This window comes from Bos indicus, chromosome 5, assembly GCF_029378745.1.
Source record: "Bos indicus isolate NIAB-ARS_2022 breed Sahiwal x Tharparkar chromosome 5, NIAB-ARS_B.indTharparkar_mat_pri_1.0, whole genome shotgun sequence".
NCBI lineage: Eukaryota > Metazoa > Chordata > Mammalia > Artiodactyla > Bovidae > Bos > Bos indicus.
In genome coordinates, this window is record NC_091764.1 from 114,522,726 (window position 1) to 114,537,943 (window position 15,218).

Consider the following 15,218-nt stretch of genomic DNA (forward strand, 5'->3'; position numbering starts at 1 on the left):
TCGGCTGCCTGGCCTGGCTGCCAGGCCCTCCTCTTCTCTGTGCCCCTGGCTCCTGCCTGGACAGCGCCCCCCTCCCCGGAACAATCTCTCCAGTTCACTGCTCTCTTGTCTTGGGACCTCCCCTTGGGAGAGGAGAATTGGCAGATCGGGCTCCCAAGTGCGGCCCCGGGGCCCATCAGGAGGCCTGTGCAGAAGCATTGCCCAGGACGAGGCTCTGGACGAATGAATGAATGGATGAGTGAATGACTGAAGAGTCAGAGGTGGAGGAAAGGGTGGGGTCCTGGCCACCAGGTGCACATTCACTGCCTCCCCCACTGTTTGAGCATCAGTGTATGTGGGGGAAGGGGAGGGGTGAGCTGCAGGAACACACGGTCGGACGACTGCGCCTGTCCCCCTCCGCCCATCCCACCCAGGGGGCACAGCCGGGCACCCCCGTCCCCAACGTGGCAGGGACCGTCTCAGAACAAAAGCCCGGCCCACGCTGCTCCTGCCCAGTAGCATCTCAGGATGAAGGGCCAACCCCTTCCCCCAGATCTGGGCGCACTGGCTGCTCTGGGTCCTGGAACCCCTGGCCTCTGCACAGCAGTCGTGGGCCAGGATTAGAGCCTCCTCCTCCGGCCCCTTCCCTCCCCACCCCCGGTCCAGGCCAGGCCAAGCCTCGCTCTCCTGCCACGCGGGACTTCTCTACCCAGCACCAAGGGGTCTGTGATACATGCTTATCTTGGCGATCTTTAAACGTTAAACTCTGTCTTATTTACTCAGTAGAAAATCCCTGGGCACAAGGAGTCTCAGCTTCATTCACGGTCTGCCCTGCACCTGCACAGGGGAGGAGCCCAGAAACCTGGGGCCTGAGTGAACCAGAGGCTCCGACTCCAGGGCAGCGGAGTGAGGAGGTCTGGCTGAAGGCGAAGGGGCAGCTCTGGTTAAAAGGCCCAGTTGTTTTAAGAGGAATCACAGGAAACACGGTCAGGGGCTCAGACCGGTGGGCCTGGGGCTGTGCGCACAGCTCCCCTCCCCTGTGTGGACGCCCCCTACCCTAGCCCCAAGGTGGGTGAGAACAGATGCCCCACGGCCCGCCGTGGATGGGAAGGGGGCAGCACTCAGCACCCCTGAGTGCTCCTCCGGGGCCACGTGACTGCTGAGGCTCCTGTCCGGTCCAGACAGGTCGGCTCCCAGAGGCGAGCTCCTGGCCTTGTGTCAGGACTGAGCCTGCCCCACCCTCAGGTCCTGGGTTGGCGCTGGGCCTTGCAGGGGTGTGGAGTAGCACGATTCTACCACCTTCTGTCCAGGCTCCAAGGGCAACTGGCCAGGCCTGCTGTGACGCTGCTGGGCAGTGAGGATGGCAGGGTCTGGACAGTGGACCTGGGCCAGGCCTCCTGGCTCCAAGCCCATGTGCAAGGCCTCAGATAGCCTGGCCCACCCACCCCGCCCACTGGGAGCACATCTCACTCTAAGTGGGCTGAGCGGGGGCTACAGAAGGGCTTTATTTTCAAATAAATAGGTGCAAGAACTGTTATTTCTGTCAATAATCACTAGGTTCTTCCCGGCAAAGTGGCTGGGGAGGGGAAGTCATACCCCGTCTATTTTTGCAGGCTTCAAAAAAGCCCATCTCGGACTCCTTAAAGTCACTCTAAGCCTCTGCTGTCAATGTTTTTACCCACTGGGTTTTGGACGTTCAAGTTCCTCTCCCCTTCCACGCTGGCCTCCAGGCCTGCCCACTTCCTGGCAGGGTGAGTCAGAGAAAGCTCACTCTTCTCTGGCTTCCGGCAGCCAGCAGACCAGCCCATTCCTGATCCTCCCAACCCGTTTCTGATTTTTTTTCATCCTTAGTCCTTCAGTTGAGACCCCCGCCCCCGACCTTCCCTCCTCCGGGGAGGCGGGTGCACAGTGTTCTTTTTTTGTCTAGTGCTGACAAGAAGACCGTCCTGTCCTGGTCTGAGCCCTGTGGCCCACTGCCCCCCAGCCCTGCAAGACTTGCCCGGCTAAGGTGAGTGGCCGCCTGGCTCCCGGGAGGCCACAAGGAACTTCTGCCGGCCCAGGAAGCCCCAAGTAAAGGCACCCCGCTTGTTCAAGCTGGGGTGCAGCCACGTCCTTTGACATCAGAGCCCCACTTAAGCTTGTCGATATTCAGTGGAACCAGGGGCCCCTGAGCCCCACTGTGGAGCGCTGGGCCCGACTCCCTCTTCTTAGCCTCTCTGACCCTCACTGCTGCGGCCGCGTGCACCTGCACCGCCTGCCCCGCCCCGGGCCGGCGAGGGGGCCGGCCCGCGCTCACCTTTGCACGTCTTCCCGTCCGGCTGCAGCGTGAACCCCACGGGGCAGCTGCAGCGCACGCCGGTGGCGGTGTCCTTACACGTCCGGTCGCAGCCTCCGTTGTTCACCGCACATGTCTCTGAGGAGGGAGACAGGAAGACAGGGTCTCAGTCTCCTGGGACAGAAGCCTCCTGCCTTTCCCCACCCGTGGGTGGGGAGGTTTCCTGAGACCGGAGACCTGAGTTCGAATTCTAGTGGTGGGGGACTCTCTGAACCTCAGGCTACCCATCTGTCAAATGGGAGAATGACACCACCCCTGCCTGAGATGACGGCAGATGGGCAAGCTTTGCAAACTGCAGGAGGCTGAGCCCACAGGGTCAATACCACTAGCGGGGGCCAGAGTAGCGATGGGTCCGGCTGGGAGTTAACCGCCCAGGGACACACTCCTAAAAACCCTTGCCTTGCCTGGATTCAGACTCCAAATCCAGACTAGCTGTTACTGGGGTTCTCAAGCTCGTCTCAGCCATGGAGCGGTTTGGGGCCCTGGTTGTGGAGATGCAAGGGGAGGTTCCCAGGGCCCACACACCATCCGTCACCTTGACAAGGCTCTCAGCCCCACATCTGTTCTCACTGAGCGATAAGCCCGAAGTGTCTGGTTTTTGTCCACTTGAAGCTAATCTAGTGATTTTTTTTTTTTTTTCTTTTGCAAATTCAAAGGGGCTGGAGTGGCTGGGGGCATCACGGAGGTCACTGAGCCTGTCGTACGGTGAGAGTGAGCCTCCCCAGGCCCGGGGAAGGGGCTGGCACACCCGGGTCCCTGGGGCACACGGAGGGGCCTAGTTCCCGGGACCCTGGGCCTTTCAGTCCAGGTTTCTTCCTGGGCATCTGGTACCCTTTGGTCTTGTGGGAACTGTGCCTGAGTGGGCGTCACTCTCCTCTGTGCGGCTAGGAAGTGAAGTGCTGAGGGCATCTGCTCATATAACCGGAAATCCCCTGCCTGCCTACTGTGGCTCCCCCCGGGGGCCTGGCCCCAGTGGCCTCTTCCCTGAAGTTTCTCCCAACCGGTTTATTCTGTCTGTCCTTCCATGGTGCCTGCATTCCTGCAAGGCATGTTGGCTCTCTGCAGGAGGAGTCTGGGGATGACTGCGTACAGGAGTCCCTGCTGCTAATGCCTTTCCTGTGAACTTCACCTTTTGGGGGTGGGCGGAGCAGGGAGAGGAGAAAACCCAGCTTTCTCCCTGTGTGCATGTGATTCTGCGGGGCGGCGACAGTGGGGGTCATCCTGAACACCCTGAACTCAGGGGCTGCGCCCTGCTGGGGGCCACCAGACCTGCTCCTTGACGCTAAAGTCTACACTGTGAGAGAACGAGCTGTGCCGACTACTGAAAGGCTGGTCTCCTGGCTCTGACCCTCCCCAGCCTTTCGGCGTTGTCTCCACACAGCCCAGCCCCCAGCTGGCTGGGCGCGGCGTCCACCTCCTTGCTGTGGAGTGTGCTGCCCGCTGCCTTGGAGGCCTCCTGTCTGCTCACGGTTCAATGCCAGCTCACAAGGAGCCTCCTGAGGCCCAGATGCAGAAAGGAGGCCCTCGCCCCTCACCCCGCTTTGCTCACGCAGGCTGACCTCAACGTTAGCAGGGGCTGAGCTCTGCGCCGCGTACACCGCCTGGGCCCTCCCGTCTCCCCACCCACCTGCCTCCTGAGGCCAGGGGATGCGGGGCGGCCAGGGGGTGCCTCTGACTCTGTCATTCACTGAGTGACCCAGGTAGGCCAGACCTTGGGGCTCTATCCCAGCACCCACGCCTGGCGAGGGACGGGAGCCTTCTGTCCCTAGGGCCAGGTTGGGGTCAAAGGAAACCCCCCCCTCAACAGCACCCAGCCTGGGGCCCAGCCTGCGGTAGTCGCTTAACAAATGTTAGTTTCCTCTCCTGAGGTTACAGAGGGAAAATCCCGCTTCCTGCTCTCAAACCCAGAGCCCAGGTACCCCCGCCCCCAGTGCCTTTCTTGCCTTCAGAACCCCTCTCTGGAGAGGGCATAGACAGCCTGTTTTCTGGGTGCGGGTGGCCAAGGCCCAGGCCTGGGAGAGGCGGGGGGAATACCGGGAGCAGGGAAGGGGGCAGCTGGGAGGCCTCACGCGGTGTCAGTGGGAGGACACCTGGGCGGCTCCATGGTGGTGGAGGTGGGATGCGCCGTGGGCACTGGGGGCTGTGACCCCGAGAAACAGACCCCTCAGTGGTCCCTCTCCTCTAGACCACCGCCCCACTCGGGGCAGCCAGTGCCTTGGGGCTCACGTGGTAAGGCTAAGAGCCGGCATTCACTCTGGGCCTTCTCTGCCGGGCCCTGTGCCGGGCGGGGAGCAGTGAGCAGAGCGAGCAGCCAGCCATCAACCTGTCCACGCAGGGACCTGCCCCTGCCCCTTTTCTGCTGTGCCCACCCATGTCCTGAGGTTCATGTACACTGCTGAGGGGGAGACATACGGAAAAGCTGACAGCAAGGCACAGCCAGTCCTTTGGGCGATACGGTGGGGGCCGGGGACTGACAGGCTGGCCTGAGCAGGACTGAGAGCTTCATCCCAGGGGGGTTTCCAAGCAGAGGCTACCAGGTGCTCCGAGGGGGGCTCCTGGCCTGGGTCACCCTCAGGGCCCCTGTCTCCAAGCGCCTCGAAGGACAGCCTCACCTCTCTGCGCCCCAAGGCCAGGGGATACTCAGCCTGCCGCCAGGCCACCGCTGCCTCAGACGCAGACACCAGACAGCCCTGTCTCCCCCGTGACTACAGGGTCACCCCAGCTGCAAAGGGCAAAAGGCGGCAGCAGGCTCTCTGGCCCAGGGAGCGGCTCTGGGCCAGCAGCACAGGCCGTCTCCTCCAGCTCTCACCCACCTCCCACTGGCTCCCAGGAGCCAGAAGGAGCTGGCATCTGAGGGCGCCTGCCCTGTGGTCACATCTCACCCAGGAGCGCACACAGCCAAGGAGGCTGGAGGCTAGGTGCAGGGGGCAAAGCCAAACCCCAAACCCCAGAGCGCTGTCCCAGAGTCTCGAGACTTCCCGTTGGACCCTTGAGCCCTCTGCTCTCTCCCTGCACTCGCCTCTCCAAGACAGCCACTGGGTCTTTCTAAAAGCCTCTCCTCTCCACCTGGAAGGGCCCCTCCCGGGGCGTCGCCCCGTGCAGCTGGCATCGCACTATCTCATCCTCCAACCTCCAAGGCCTCGCAGAGCCCCAGGAGCGGGGGGGCCTTTTGCAGGTGGAGGAACTGAGGCTCAGAGAAGGTGGGTACCTTTTCTAGGCAGGATTAGGCACATGATTTGTGGGACCCGGGGTGAAATAAAAATGAAAGGCCCTTGATCAAAAATCGTTAAGAATTTCAAGACAACCGAGCACTCAGCCAACCGTGGGCCCTTCTGAGGGCAGGGCCCGGGGGCGGGGGGCCCGGGTCACGCAGCACAGCCGGTGGCCCCAGTGCCTGGCCTACTCGCCAAGAGAGTGGGGAGAACTCTCACCCCACAGAGTTGGGTTGGCCACTGGGCCAGCGGGAGGCTGAGCCTGGGGTCGGGGGACTGAAGTGGGAAGGGACTTGGGGGTGAACAGCCCTCTCCAGCAGGCAGGAAAACCCAGATGGGTTAAAAGGGCAGTGTTTAGTCTTTCCCTGGGGAGCCCTGCTTCAAGCCAAGCCCTGTGACAAGCCCAGGACGCAGAGGGGGCAGACACCAGGCAGCCAAGGCGGCTGCTCGGCTGGACCTGCCCCGCAGCCCGGCCAGGGTTTGACGCGAATGGACGGTGGTATGGCCCCTTGAGTTGGCGCTGCCTGGGTGCACCACCCTAGGTCTGGGGCCAAGTCCAGCCTGAAGGACGGTCTCAGCCACAGTGTAGTGGCTGAAACAGGAGGTATATAAGGGCAGAAAACACCACTCCTGATGCTGGTCCTGCGGGCTTGGGCAAGTCCCTTGACATCCCGAGAGGCTCTGAGCAGGTGAGCCAGGTTTGGCCCAGTGACCTACAGAGACGCTGCCAGCCCCAGGTCTGCCCTGACCCTTGAAGGCCTCACCCCATTGGCGGGAGCAGCCCAAAGCCCCCACTGAGATGTGTCCAGCCTGTCAGGGCTGGCCCACCTGCCTTTCTGCCCCAGGAGTCCCCTGGAGCCCACTGTGGACTCCCTGTCCTCGAACCCTCTCCCTCAGTTGATTCCTGAGCCCTCCGTGGCTCCGAACACTTTGGGGTAACAGCCACACTCCTGGGCAAGGCCCTGACACAGCTGCCAGTCTCCCTTGCTGCCCGGTCACTCTGTGTGCCGGCCCCCCAACCCCCCGGTCACCCTGAGGCCCATCGTAAGCACTGGGGTCCCTCGCCAAGTGCCACAGTGAGGCTGACCTTCCTCATGGGCCCCCGCTAGGCCGGGGTGCTGGGTGCAGCCGCCCCAGAGCGCCCGGGCCTCTGTGGGGAGCTGGTCCCCAGGGCACAGGCTGGTGTGATGGTGACGGCCGAGTGTGGGAGTCGTGGGGGAAGGGGGGTCAGGGCAGCTAGGAAGCAAGCGATGGTGGAGGCCAGGACTGCAGGCCCGCATGGGGCGGCTCGCCGTGGGGGAGGTTTCTGTTGGTAGGACTGTCTCCCCTGAGGCACCAGGTGGGTTTGTGATTCCAGGGGCAACTCCCTTCCCACGGGCCTGCCCGGTGGGTAGGGGTTTCTCACCAGGGCTCAGAGGGCAGAATCTCCTGGACTCAAGGATGGCACCCTGTGGTCTGTGGCAGCCCGTGCCGGGGCGCTGAGGGCAGGGGAGGGCCGGCCAGGAGTGAGGTGGGCCGACCTGGGGAGGTGTCTTCATCTGGTTTGCGGGATCTTGTAAGGCCCAGAAGGGCACTGAGGTTTTGTGCTAAAGTGGGCAGCAGGGCTCACCGTGGCAGCAAGCCCCTCCCTGTCCCGTGGTTCCTGCCTTTCCTCTGTAAGTGGAGGCCGCGGAGGGCAGGCAAGGGGGGCCTGCATGCGGCCTCTCGCTCGAGGCCCACCCTCAGCAGGGAGGGCTCACGGCTATATACCCCCAGTACAGAAGGCGCATGGGGCTTGGCGAGCGGAAGCAGCCCCAGGAAGGTCACAGGTTGGTGACCGTCCCTTGGAGCCCTGCTGCCCCTCCAGCCAGACTTGGTCCCCAGAGTGCCGGGGGCCCAGGCGCCAGGCACCCTGGTTCTGCCCGGCTCGCAGGGGAGGCATGGGCTGGCCCCAGCCTCAGTTTCCCCGCCCGGGGCCAGCAGTGCGCTTGCCGCCTCTTCTGACAGGCCCTGTCGGGCACCCCGCTCCCCATCTCGTTTGACCTCTTGACGTAGCTAAGTCGTCATGTCCCGCCCCCTTCCACTAGCCCTGGTGTGTGTATACGCTGAGTGTGCGAGCGAGACTGTGGACGTGTGTGTGCCTAAGCTGAGGGCAGGGGCTCAGAGCCTTGCCTGGGACCCCTGCTGACCAGCGGCCGGCTGCGCTGGGCATCAGCTCAGGGACAGGGGTGAACACAGGTTCAGGGCCCAGGGCTCAGCCCTGGCTGGAGGAGGGTGTCTGCCTGGCCCTCGGGTCCCACCCTCCATCTCCCTCCAGCTGCTCCCCACTCCCTGCTGAGCCTGACCTGGGGACCTGCCTTGTGTCACCCACCTCCCTCATCTCGGGTCTACCCGAGGAGCCCCTTCCCACAGCCAGGCTCATCCAGGCTCCGGGTCCCGCATTTTCTCTCCGGGCCAGACAGCTGTCTGCATGAAAGAGTGGGCAGTTAGGTCTTGCTCCTCCCTGGGCACCTCCTCCAGGAAGCCTTCATCCCTGCTCCAAGCGAACTAGCTTCTCCTGGGCTCCGGCTCTGATCAAAGCCCTGAGCAGTGCTGTCCCCAGAGGCTATCAGACCTGTGCCCCGTCGGGGGCTCCCTCCCAGACTTGTGACTAAACAGGTGCAGGTGGAAGAGGGGCAAGCTGTGGGGACGGGGGTGGCGGGGAGGCTCCAGTGAGGTCTGGACAAGCCTCTGCCTGATAGAAGTGCAAAGGATGGCCCCGGGTACCAAGGTACCCGAAGTGCACCAGGTACCGAGCGGCAGGCGGCACGGCCCGCGGACGCAGGGAGCCTGGGACAGGCTGCGTGTGCAGGGCCTGAGGGGCACGTGGAGGTGAGAGAATGTGTGGGTATGGGATTCAGGGGGGAGCAGGGGGTCTGGGGCGCAGGTTAGTGAAAGGACCCAGGGACTCTAGAGATGGTGGCTGCAGAAAGGAGGTGGCAGGCGGGTGACCCGAGGGGACAGAGGAGCTGGGAGGCTGGGGAGAATGTATGTGAGCTTCGAGAGATGTGACCTCTCGGGGAGGTCACGTGTGTGGTTATAGGAGGCTGGGGACAGCACGGGGTTCGGTCTGTGCCCCCACGCCAGCCGCTGTTCCTGCCATCGCTGCACCCTGCCTGGGCTGCCCTTGGCCTTCCGGGTCTCCAGCCCTCTGTCCCCTCCTGGGGCTCTGTCAATAGCTCCCCTTACTGATTGCCGCCCTGTGTGCGTGCCAGACCCCGGCACAAACGGCCCGGCCTGGCCCATCCTTGGGGTCTCCTGAGCCCAGCCGGGGAACATCCAGCCCTGTCAGTGGCAGGGGAACCTGGGTGCCCTGCCCAGAGGTGCAGGGGGGCAGGAGACGGGTGGCTGCCAGCCGTGGGGGGTACATTTCTAAGGTACCTTTCTAAGCCTCAGTTTTCTCACCAGTAAAATGGGAATTACTTTAGCGCCAACTCTCAAGGTGCTCAGGAGGTGAGGCTGCAGTCAGGGCAGGACCCCAAGGAAGTCGGGGCTAAAGGTCAGCTATGTTGTGGTCCCGGGGCCTCAAATAAGGGCGCTTCTGCTTTCCCGGGCTCTCGGGGGCCCTTCAGAGGGCAGGATGTGAATGTGCCTTCAGGAAGGGCGAGTCCACCCGACTGGCTGCCAGGCCTACACATCTGAGCTTCATCCAGAGCCTCCGGCCTGCTCTGCTCCCGACTGAGGGCCCTGGACTCTCTATGGGCCTGGATCCTTGACCCAGACTACTGCTCACCGAGCGCATGGCCCGGGCTGGGTCTCCTCCCCACCCAGGGCTTGACTTCTTCATCTGCAGAGTGGGGACAGCTGCCTCGCAGGGCTGTGGGGGGACTCACGGGGCTGACCGGGAAGCAGAGGGCGTGGGCTCTCTGTGTGCCGACTGCCCTGGTGGGGGGCCAGGGGTGCTCACCGCTGGGGAGACTGCAGGGGCCGCCAGAAGCCCCCCTGAAGGGGGTGAGGGGGCAGGGCTTGGGGCCCCGTCCGTGGCTCCCACGCTTCCAGCCCCTGCGCTGTGCGGGGAGACTGGGGCTCCAGGGGCAAATCCAGGGACAGCGCAGCAGTAGGCTCTGCGTCAGTGGAGCTTGCAGCTGACCGATGAGCTGGAAGGGTCTGCCCAGCCCCAGTTTGGACTGTCTCTAGTCAGCAGAACCACAGCCCCTAAAAGGGCCGTATCTTAGTTCCCCATAATCCCATGTGGCAGGAAGACTTTGCAGGTGTCATTGAATTAAGGAGCTCAAGATGGGAGGTTGCCCCGGCTTATCTGGACGGGCCCCAGTGTGGTCACAGGGGTCCTTAGAGGTGGAAGCGGGAGGCCAGAGAGAGAGGCGTGGAGATGCAAGCAGGCTCAGAGGGGTACGGGGCTGCGGGCTCTGCAGACGGAGGAAGTGGCCCCCACGAAGGAACACAGGTGGCCTTTGGAAGCCAGGAAAGGCAAAGATATGGATCCATTGCCAGAGCGTCCGGAGGGAAAGCGGCCCTTGATGACCCCTGGGAGACAATGTTTTGGTGTTGCCTGAAGCCACTAAGGGGAGAAGGCAATGGCACCCCACTCCAGTACTCTTGCCTGGAAAATCCCATGGACGGAGGAGCCTGGTAGGCTGCAGTCCATGGGGTCGCTAACAGTCGGACACGACTGAGCACCTTCACTTTCACTTTTCACTTTCATGCATTGGAGGAGGAAATGGCAACCCACTCCAGTGTTCTTGCCTGGAGAATCCCAGGGACGGCGGGACCTGGTGGGCTGCCGTCTATGGGGTCGCACAGAGTCAGACACGACTGAAGCCACTAAAACTGTGGCAACTTCTGAACAGCAGCAACGGAAACAAATCCGGCGTCTGCTCCGGGCACACTTATGGGAAAGGCGCTGACTCAAGCCCTGGAGCTGACAAGTCTGACTCCCAGGGTCCCGTGAGTCTAGCAGTAAGCAGGGTCCCAGTGGCCTGTGGTAAACTGAGCTGGGACTCAGACATTTCTCACAAGTTAGTCCACCAGATAACAGAAATTTATCCCCCCAGCCCTCAAATCCAAACATTTTAACTGACTTTAATGGGAATCTAAAATTGGTTACATCCTTGAGGCCTCTTTCAGAGTAACTCTGCCTGTGCTTAGCCTGGGCTCAGGGACTGGGGGTAGCCGTCAAAAGCAACTGTTGGGGATGCCTGAGGCCCCAAGGGTGGAGCAGGGCCACGTGGCTCTGAGCAGCTCCAGCCCGCTGCCCTTCTGGGGAGCCCCTGAGGACTGCAGCCAGCCCTGGGACGAGAGAGAGGTGCTGCCGGATCTCGGTCCGCTCACGGGTTCGGGTTTCAAAACTCGGGAACCCTGTGCCCAAAATGCCAGCCCCAGGGGAAGCAAGGAGCAGCAGGTTCCCAGAGAGGAGCCGAGAGGCTGAAACGGGGGAAAGTGCCGGGGTTTCAGCTCCGACGTTTTGCGTCCTCTCCGGTTCTGCGTCTGTCCTGGTATTCCCGGCTCTCGGCATTCAGAGGTGAGACGGCTAGTTCAACAACTCGCAGACGGCCGAGGGGCTTGTGACCTCTGCAGTCTGGGCATAAAATATGTCTGAAATAACTCTGAGCCAAAGAGCCTAGGGACGCGTACAAAACCTGAATGGTCCATCTCCACCTGGGGAAGGCGAATTGGGGCGGGCCGCCTGCAGTGAGGAGGTGGGCTGCCTGCAGTGAGGAGGTGGGCTGTGGGCGCTTACCCTCTCTGAGACACGGAAGGGGCTTCACCCTGGGCCTGCTGCTGACGTGCGGTCACTGCTGGGGGTGGCGAGGCCGGGTCTGCGCCATGGAGCCCCTCGGGGCTGCCAGGAGTGGCCCTGCACCCACTTGCTTCTGGAGGGGCAAGGGAGCCCCCTCTCCCAGTCCTGTCTGACCCACCCTAAAAACAAACTCCGGCCACATAGGCGATAATCACACCTCAGGGCCGGAAGACACCTGCCAGGCCATCTCAGCCAGCAGGAGACCGCAGCACACGTGCCCGGCTCTGAGGGAGCCGGGTACCAGGGCTGCAGTGGGTCCTGCTCACAGCAGATCATGCGGGGGCATTCCGGCCCCGTCTTCTCTCACAACAGCCCCTGTCTCTGCCCTCCTGTGGGGCCGTGCTGGCCATGGCAGACGTCAAGAGCGGCCGAGGGTCTGCCCTTTGCAGTGGAACTCCTCCGAGTCTCATCGGCTCCTGAACAAGAGAGCCGGCTCCTTCTCCCCTGCCTCCTCCATATGCCTCCCTGCACCAGGACCTAAAATGGGGCTCAAGCAGGACTGCCGGCTGCAGGCTCCAAGCTGCAGGCTCCAAGCTCCACGCTCCACGCGGGGGCCAGGCTCTGCACCCTGTGCCCCAGGCATGCTCGGACCAGCAGGGCACGGTGGGGACAGTCACCGCCCTCACTTTAGCCATTCCTTTCCTCTATTCATCCAGCCTGGGAGCAGCCAGGCCCCAGTGGGCTCTTCTAGGTGGGCTTGTAGTCCGACAGGCTCCTCGGTCTGTACCACCCTAGGCTGCCCTCCGAGGGGAAAGAACCGTGAACTCTGGAGGAAGGATGTACTGGAGACGGTGCCTTTCTCGGGCGCTTCTGAGGATAATTACCTAGTTCTGGGCATGCAGTCTTGGCTGTGGGCCCTTGTCCCCCTGTGGCAGAGGGGCAGGGTGGGGGACGGTCTCCTGTCTGGGGGGCCAGACAGGTTCTAAGGGCGTTGAGGGGGGAGAGCTTCTACCACCAGGGGGTGTGCAGGGGCAGCCAATCAGCATGCATCTTGCCCCCCCCCCACCCCCTGTGCCTGGCGAGGGGTCCCCTGACCTGCGCCCCAGGCCTGGGTGCCTGTGTCCTCAGGGCTCCCTCCTCCTCACCTCCCAGCCCCACCTCGGAACTGGGCTCTGGGCCACTCTCTCTACCAACTCTCCAGACAAGAGCATGGACGCGGGCCTTTTCTCCACCCACCTGCCTGATGCTGACTCAGCTCAGGCCTCTTCCACCACCATCCTCTTGCTGGGAAGGGGGGCCTGGCACCTGGGAGCCCAGCTCCTGGGCGCTCTGGCCTTGGGCAGCAGTGCCCCCCGTCCTGCAAGTGAGGCCTCAGGGCCCGGGCCCTCTTGGGCCTCCGAGCACCAGCAGCTTGCAGGTTCCTGCCACCTCCTCTTTTCTGAGCACCGAGCACCTTGTCATTTCCATAGTGCTGACTCCCCGCTTCGCACAGGTGGGAGTGGACAGGCCTGGCTGCTGGAGCCTCTAAGCCCACCCCTTCCAGCTCATCCCAGGCCACCCAGATGGCCCCGGTCAACGAGACATCCCTGCACAGAGAACCCGCAGAGAGTAGGCTTCTAGCCCGAGCCTCGGTTTCCTCCTGAGACTTGGGCAGTGTACTGCCTGACTCCACAGTTCCCAAGGCTGCTGTGACCTAACCGGAGTGCCACAAAGGCGGTCTCGACCACCCCAGGCGACCCGACAGCTGTGTTCCTAGTGCCACCTGGGGGCCAGCAGCCCCAGAAGCGGGGCACCGATGGGCCAGAGGGAAGAATGAACGAGGAGGCAGACGGCTCTTTTGGTCTGCAGACTGAGCTCGGCAGAAGACCGGTTATTTTCTCCTTTTTTTCCCCTGCCTGGCATCAACTGCCCTGAGTGGCCCCAGGTATTGCCGGGCAAGACTCCTTACAGTCTGGATGCACAGGGCGGGGGGGGGGGCATTGCTTGGAGTGCAGCTGACCTCACAGAGACCACCCCCCCAAGGCAAGTGGGGGCCCAAGGAGAACAGGGAAAAGTGGGCTGAGACTGCCAGCCCAGCGGGGTTGGGCTGCGGTCATTCATGGGTCTGGGGAGCCTTGGGGCCAGAAGGGAAAGTGAAGTCGCTCAGTCGTGTCCGACTCTTTGCGACCCCATGGACTGTAGTCTACCAGGTTCCTCTGTCCATGGGATTTTCCAGGCAATAGTCCTGGAGTGGATTGCCATTTCCTTCTCCAGGGGATCTTCCCAACCCAGGGCTCGAACCTGGGTCTCCTGCACTGCAGACAGATGCTTTACCGTCTGAGCCACCAGGGAAGCAACTGTGGGGGTGCTAGGTGACCCTAACTGGTCCTCCCCTCTCTGGGCACCAGGTTTCCCAACTGCAAAGCCAGCAGGGTGGGCCGGACGCCCCCCAGAGCCCACCGCCCTGGACCTAGATGTGGCTTCTCCCCCTGGACGTGGCTTCTCCCCCTGGACCTGGCTCCCCCAGCGAGGAGATGGATAAGGACATGCTGTCCGAGCCCCTGTTCTACACTCACACCCTTGCTCCTGCTGCTTTGCCGATGCTGGGATCCTGACTGCAAACGTGGGCGTTCCTGCGAGGAGAGGGCTTCACAGCACACATCTCCTTACACGCAGGGGCCCCTAGACACTGGCTCTGGGTTCTTTGCAACAAACACACAGAGAAATACACGTGTTCGATGAAGGGTAAAAACTTTAAAAAGGGAAAAGTGAGCTCACATCTGGAGCAGAGCCCCCCACACTCACACTCACACACGTGGCACGCACGACCACACACGCACCGGCACACGGCACGGACAGACAGCCCCCACACATGCACACTCACAGTCCATGCGCCAGTACAACACTCACGGCCTGACGTACAAGCACGCACACGGACGCCCCACACGCTGGCACACCCCACACACACACGCACACACACACACACACACACACGCACAAAGGTGCAAGTACAACAAAGGAAGTGGAAGAAAAGTGTTACCCATGAGGAGCCGCCGTTTCACCCGCTTGTCCACATCAGCTACTGACGTGGCATTGAACTGAGAGCGCTCAATTGCAGCCTCATCCTTTTCTAAAACACAAGTAAGGGACAAACACGGAGCCGGTGGTTAATGAGAGCCCGCTTCCCGCCTCTCGGCGTGCGCACGCAGAGCGACGCAGCGTGAGGGCGGCGCGGCGTCCTCGCCGAGGGGCTAGTCCCAGGAACCTCAGGTGGCGTGCTCGGGGCAGGGCCGGGTGCGGGTAGAGGAGGGGCGACTACAGCAGGGCACGGATGGGCCTCAGGGCCCATCTGCGAGCGACACGCGCACAGGAGGCGGCTGAGCTCAGAGCGGACAGGCCCCGCGTGCGGAGGGCCGGCGAGGCGGGCAGCAGCCGCCCGAGTGCGCGAGGACGCAGGCGGGCACAGACGCTCGGCTTGGGCTGGAGAGGCAGGCTCAGGACAAGGGACAGGACAAGGGGAGAGCGCCGTGAGGTCCGGTGATGGACGCGCCCGGGCGGCAGACACCCCGTCTCATCAAAGGCGTGAACGTGGGTCGAACGCTCATGCAAGACTGAGAACGAAACGCACAGGGGAACAGACGCACAGACACACTCGACAGTGGACCCAACCGGACAGACACAGAGAAACCAGGGGGGCTGTTTGGGCAGCGCTGGTTGCCTGCTTGTCAATGGAGGACTGGAGCGAGACAGTGGAGTGCTCAACGAGGGGCTGCAAGGTAGGGGCGGGGCGGGGGGGCGGCCATTTAGGAGTGTGCAGAGGGAGACGGCTAGGTGCCTGGAGCTGCCAGATGCTTCCCGGAGAGAAGCTCGCGAGGTTTTAGAGGGCTTGCACGTCGGTGCTCGGTGGGAGATGTGGGGGGCCACCTCCTCCCCTCGGAGGGGTGGGGGCCCCGAAGAGCAAGGAGCAAAGGCAGGTGAAAAGTTCTCTGGGCCAGGG

At 62.8% G+C, this 15,218-nt stretch overlaps 1 protein-coding gene across 2 annotated transcripts in view; it reads right to left on the minus strand.

Moving 5' to 3' along the window:
* The window catches only part of SCUBE1 (signal peptide, CUB domain and EGF like domain containing 1), a 126,629-nt gene that overhangs the window by 31,453 nt on the left and 79,958 nt on the right, over positions 1-15,218 (minus strand). Inside the window, exons 7-8 of one of the 2 annotated variants that reach the window (XM_070790537.1) lie at positions 14,262-14,351; positions 2,276-2,392 (exon numbers count right to left, since the gene is read on the minus strand). In XM_070790537.1, coding sequence (XP_070646638.1) covers positions 2,276-2,392; positions 14,262-14,351 — 207 coding nt within the window. The remainder of the gene's footprint in view (positions 1-2,275; positions 2,393-14,261; positions 14,352-15,218) is intronic. The other variant, XM_070790538.1, reaches the window with a different exon arrangement.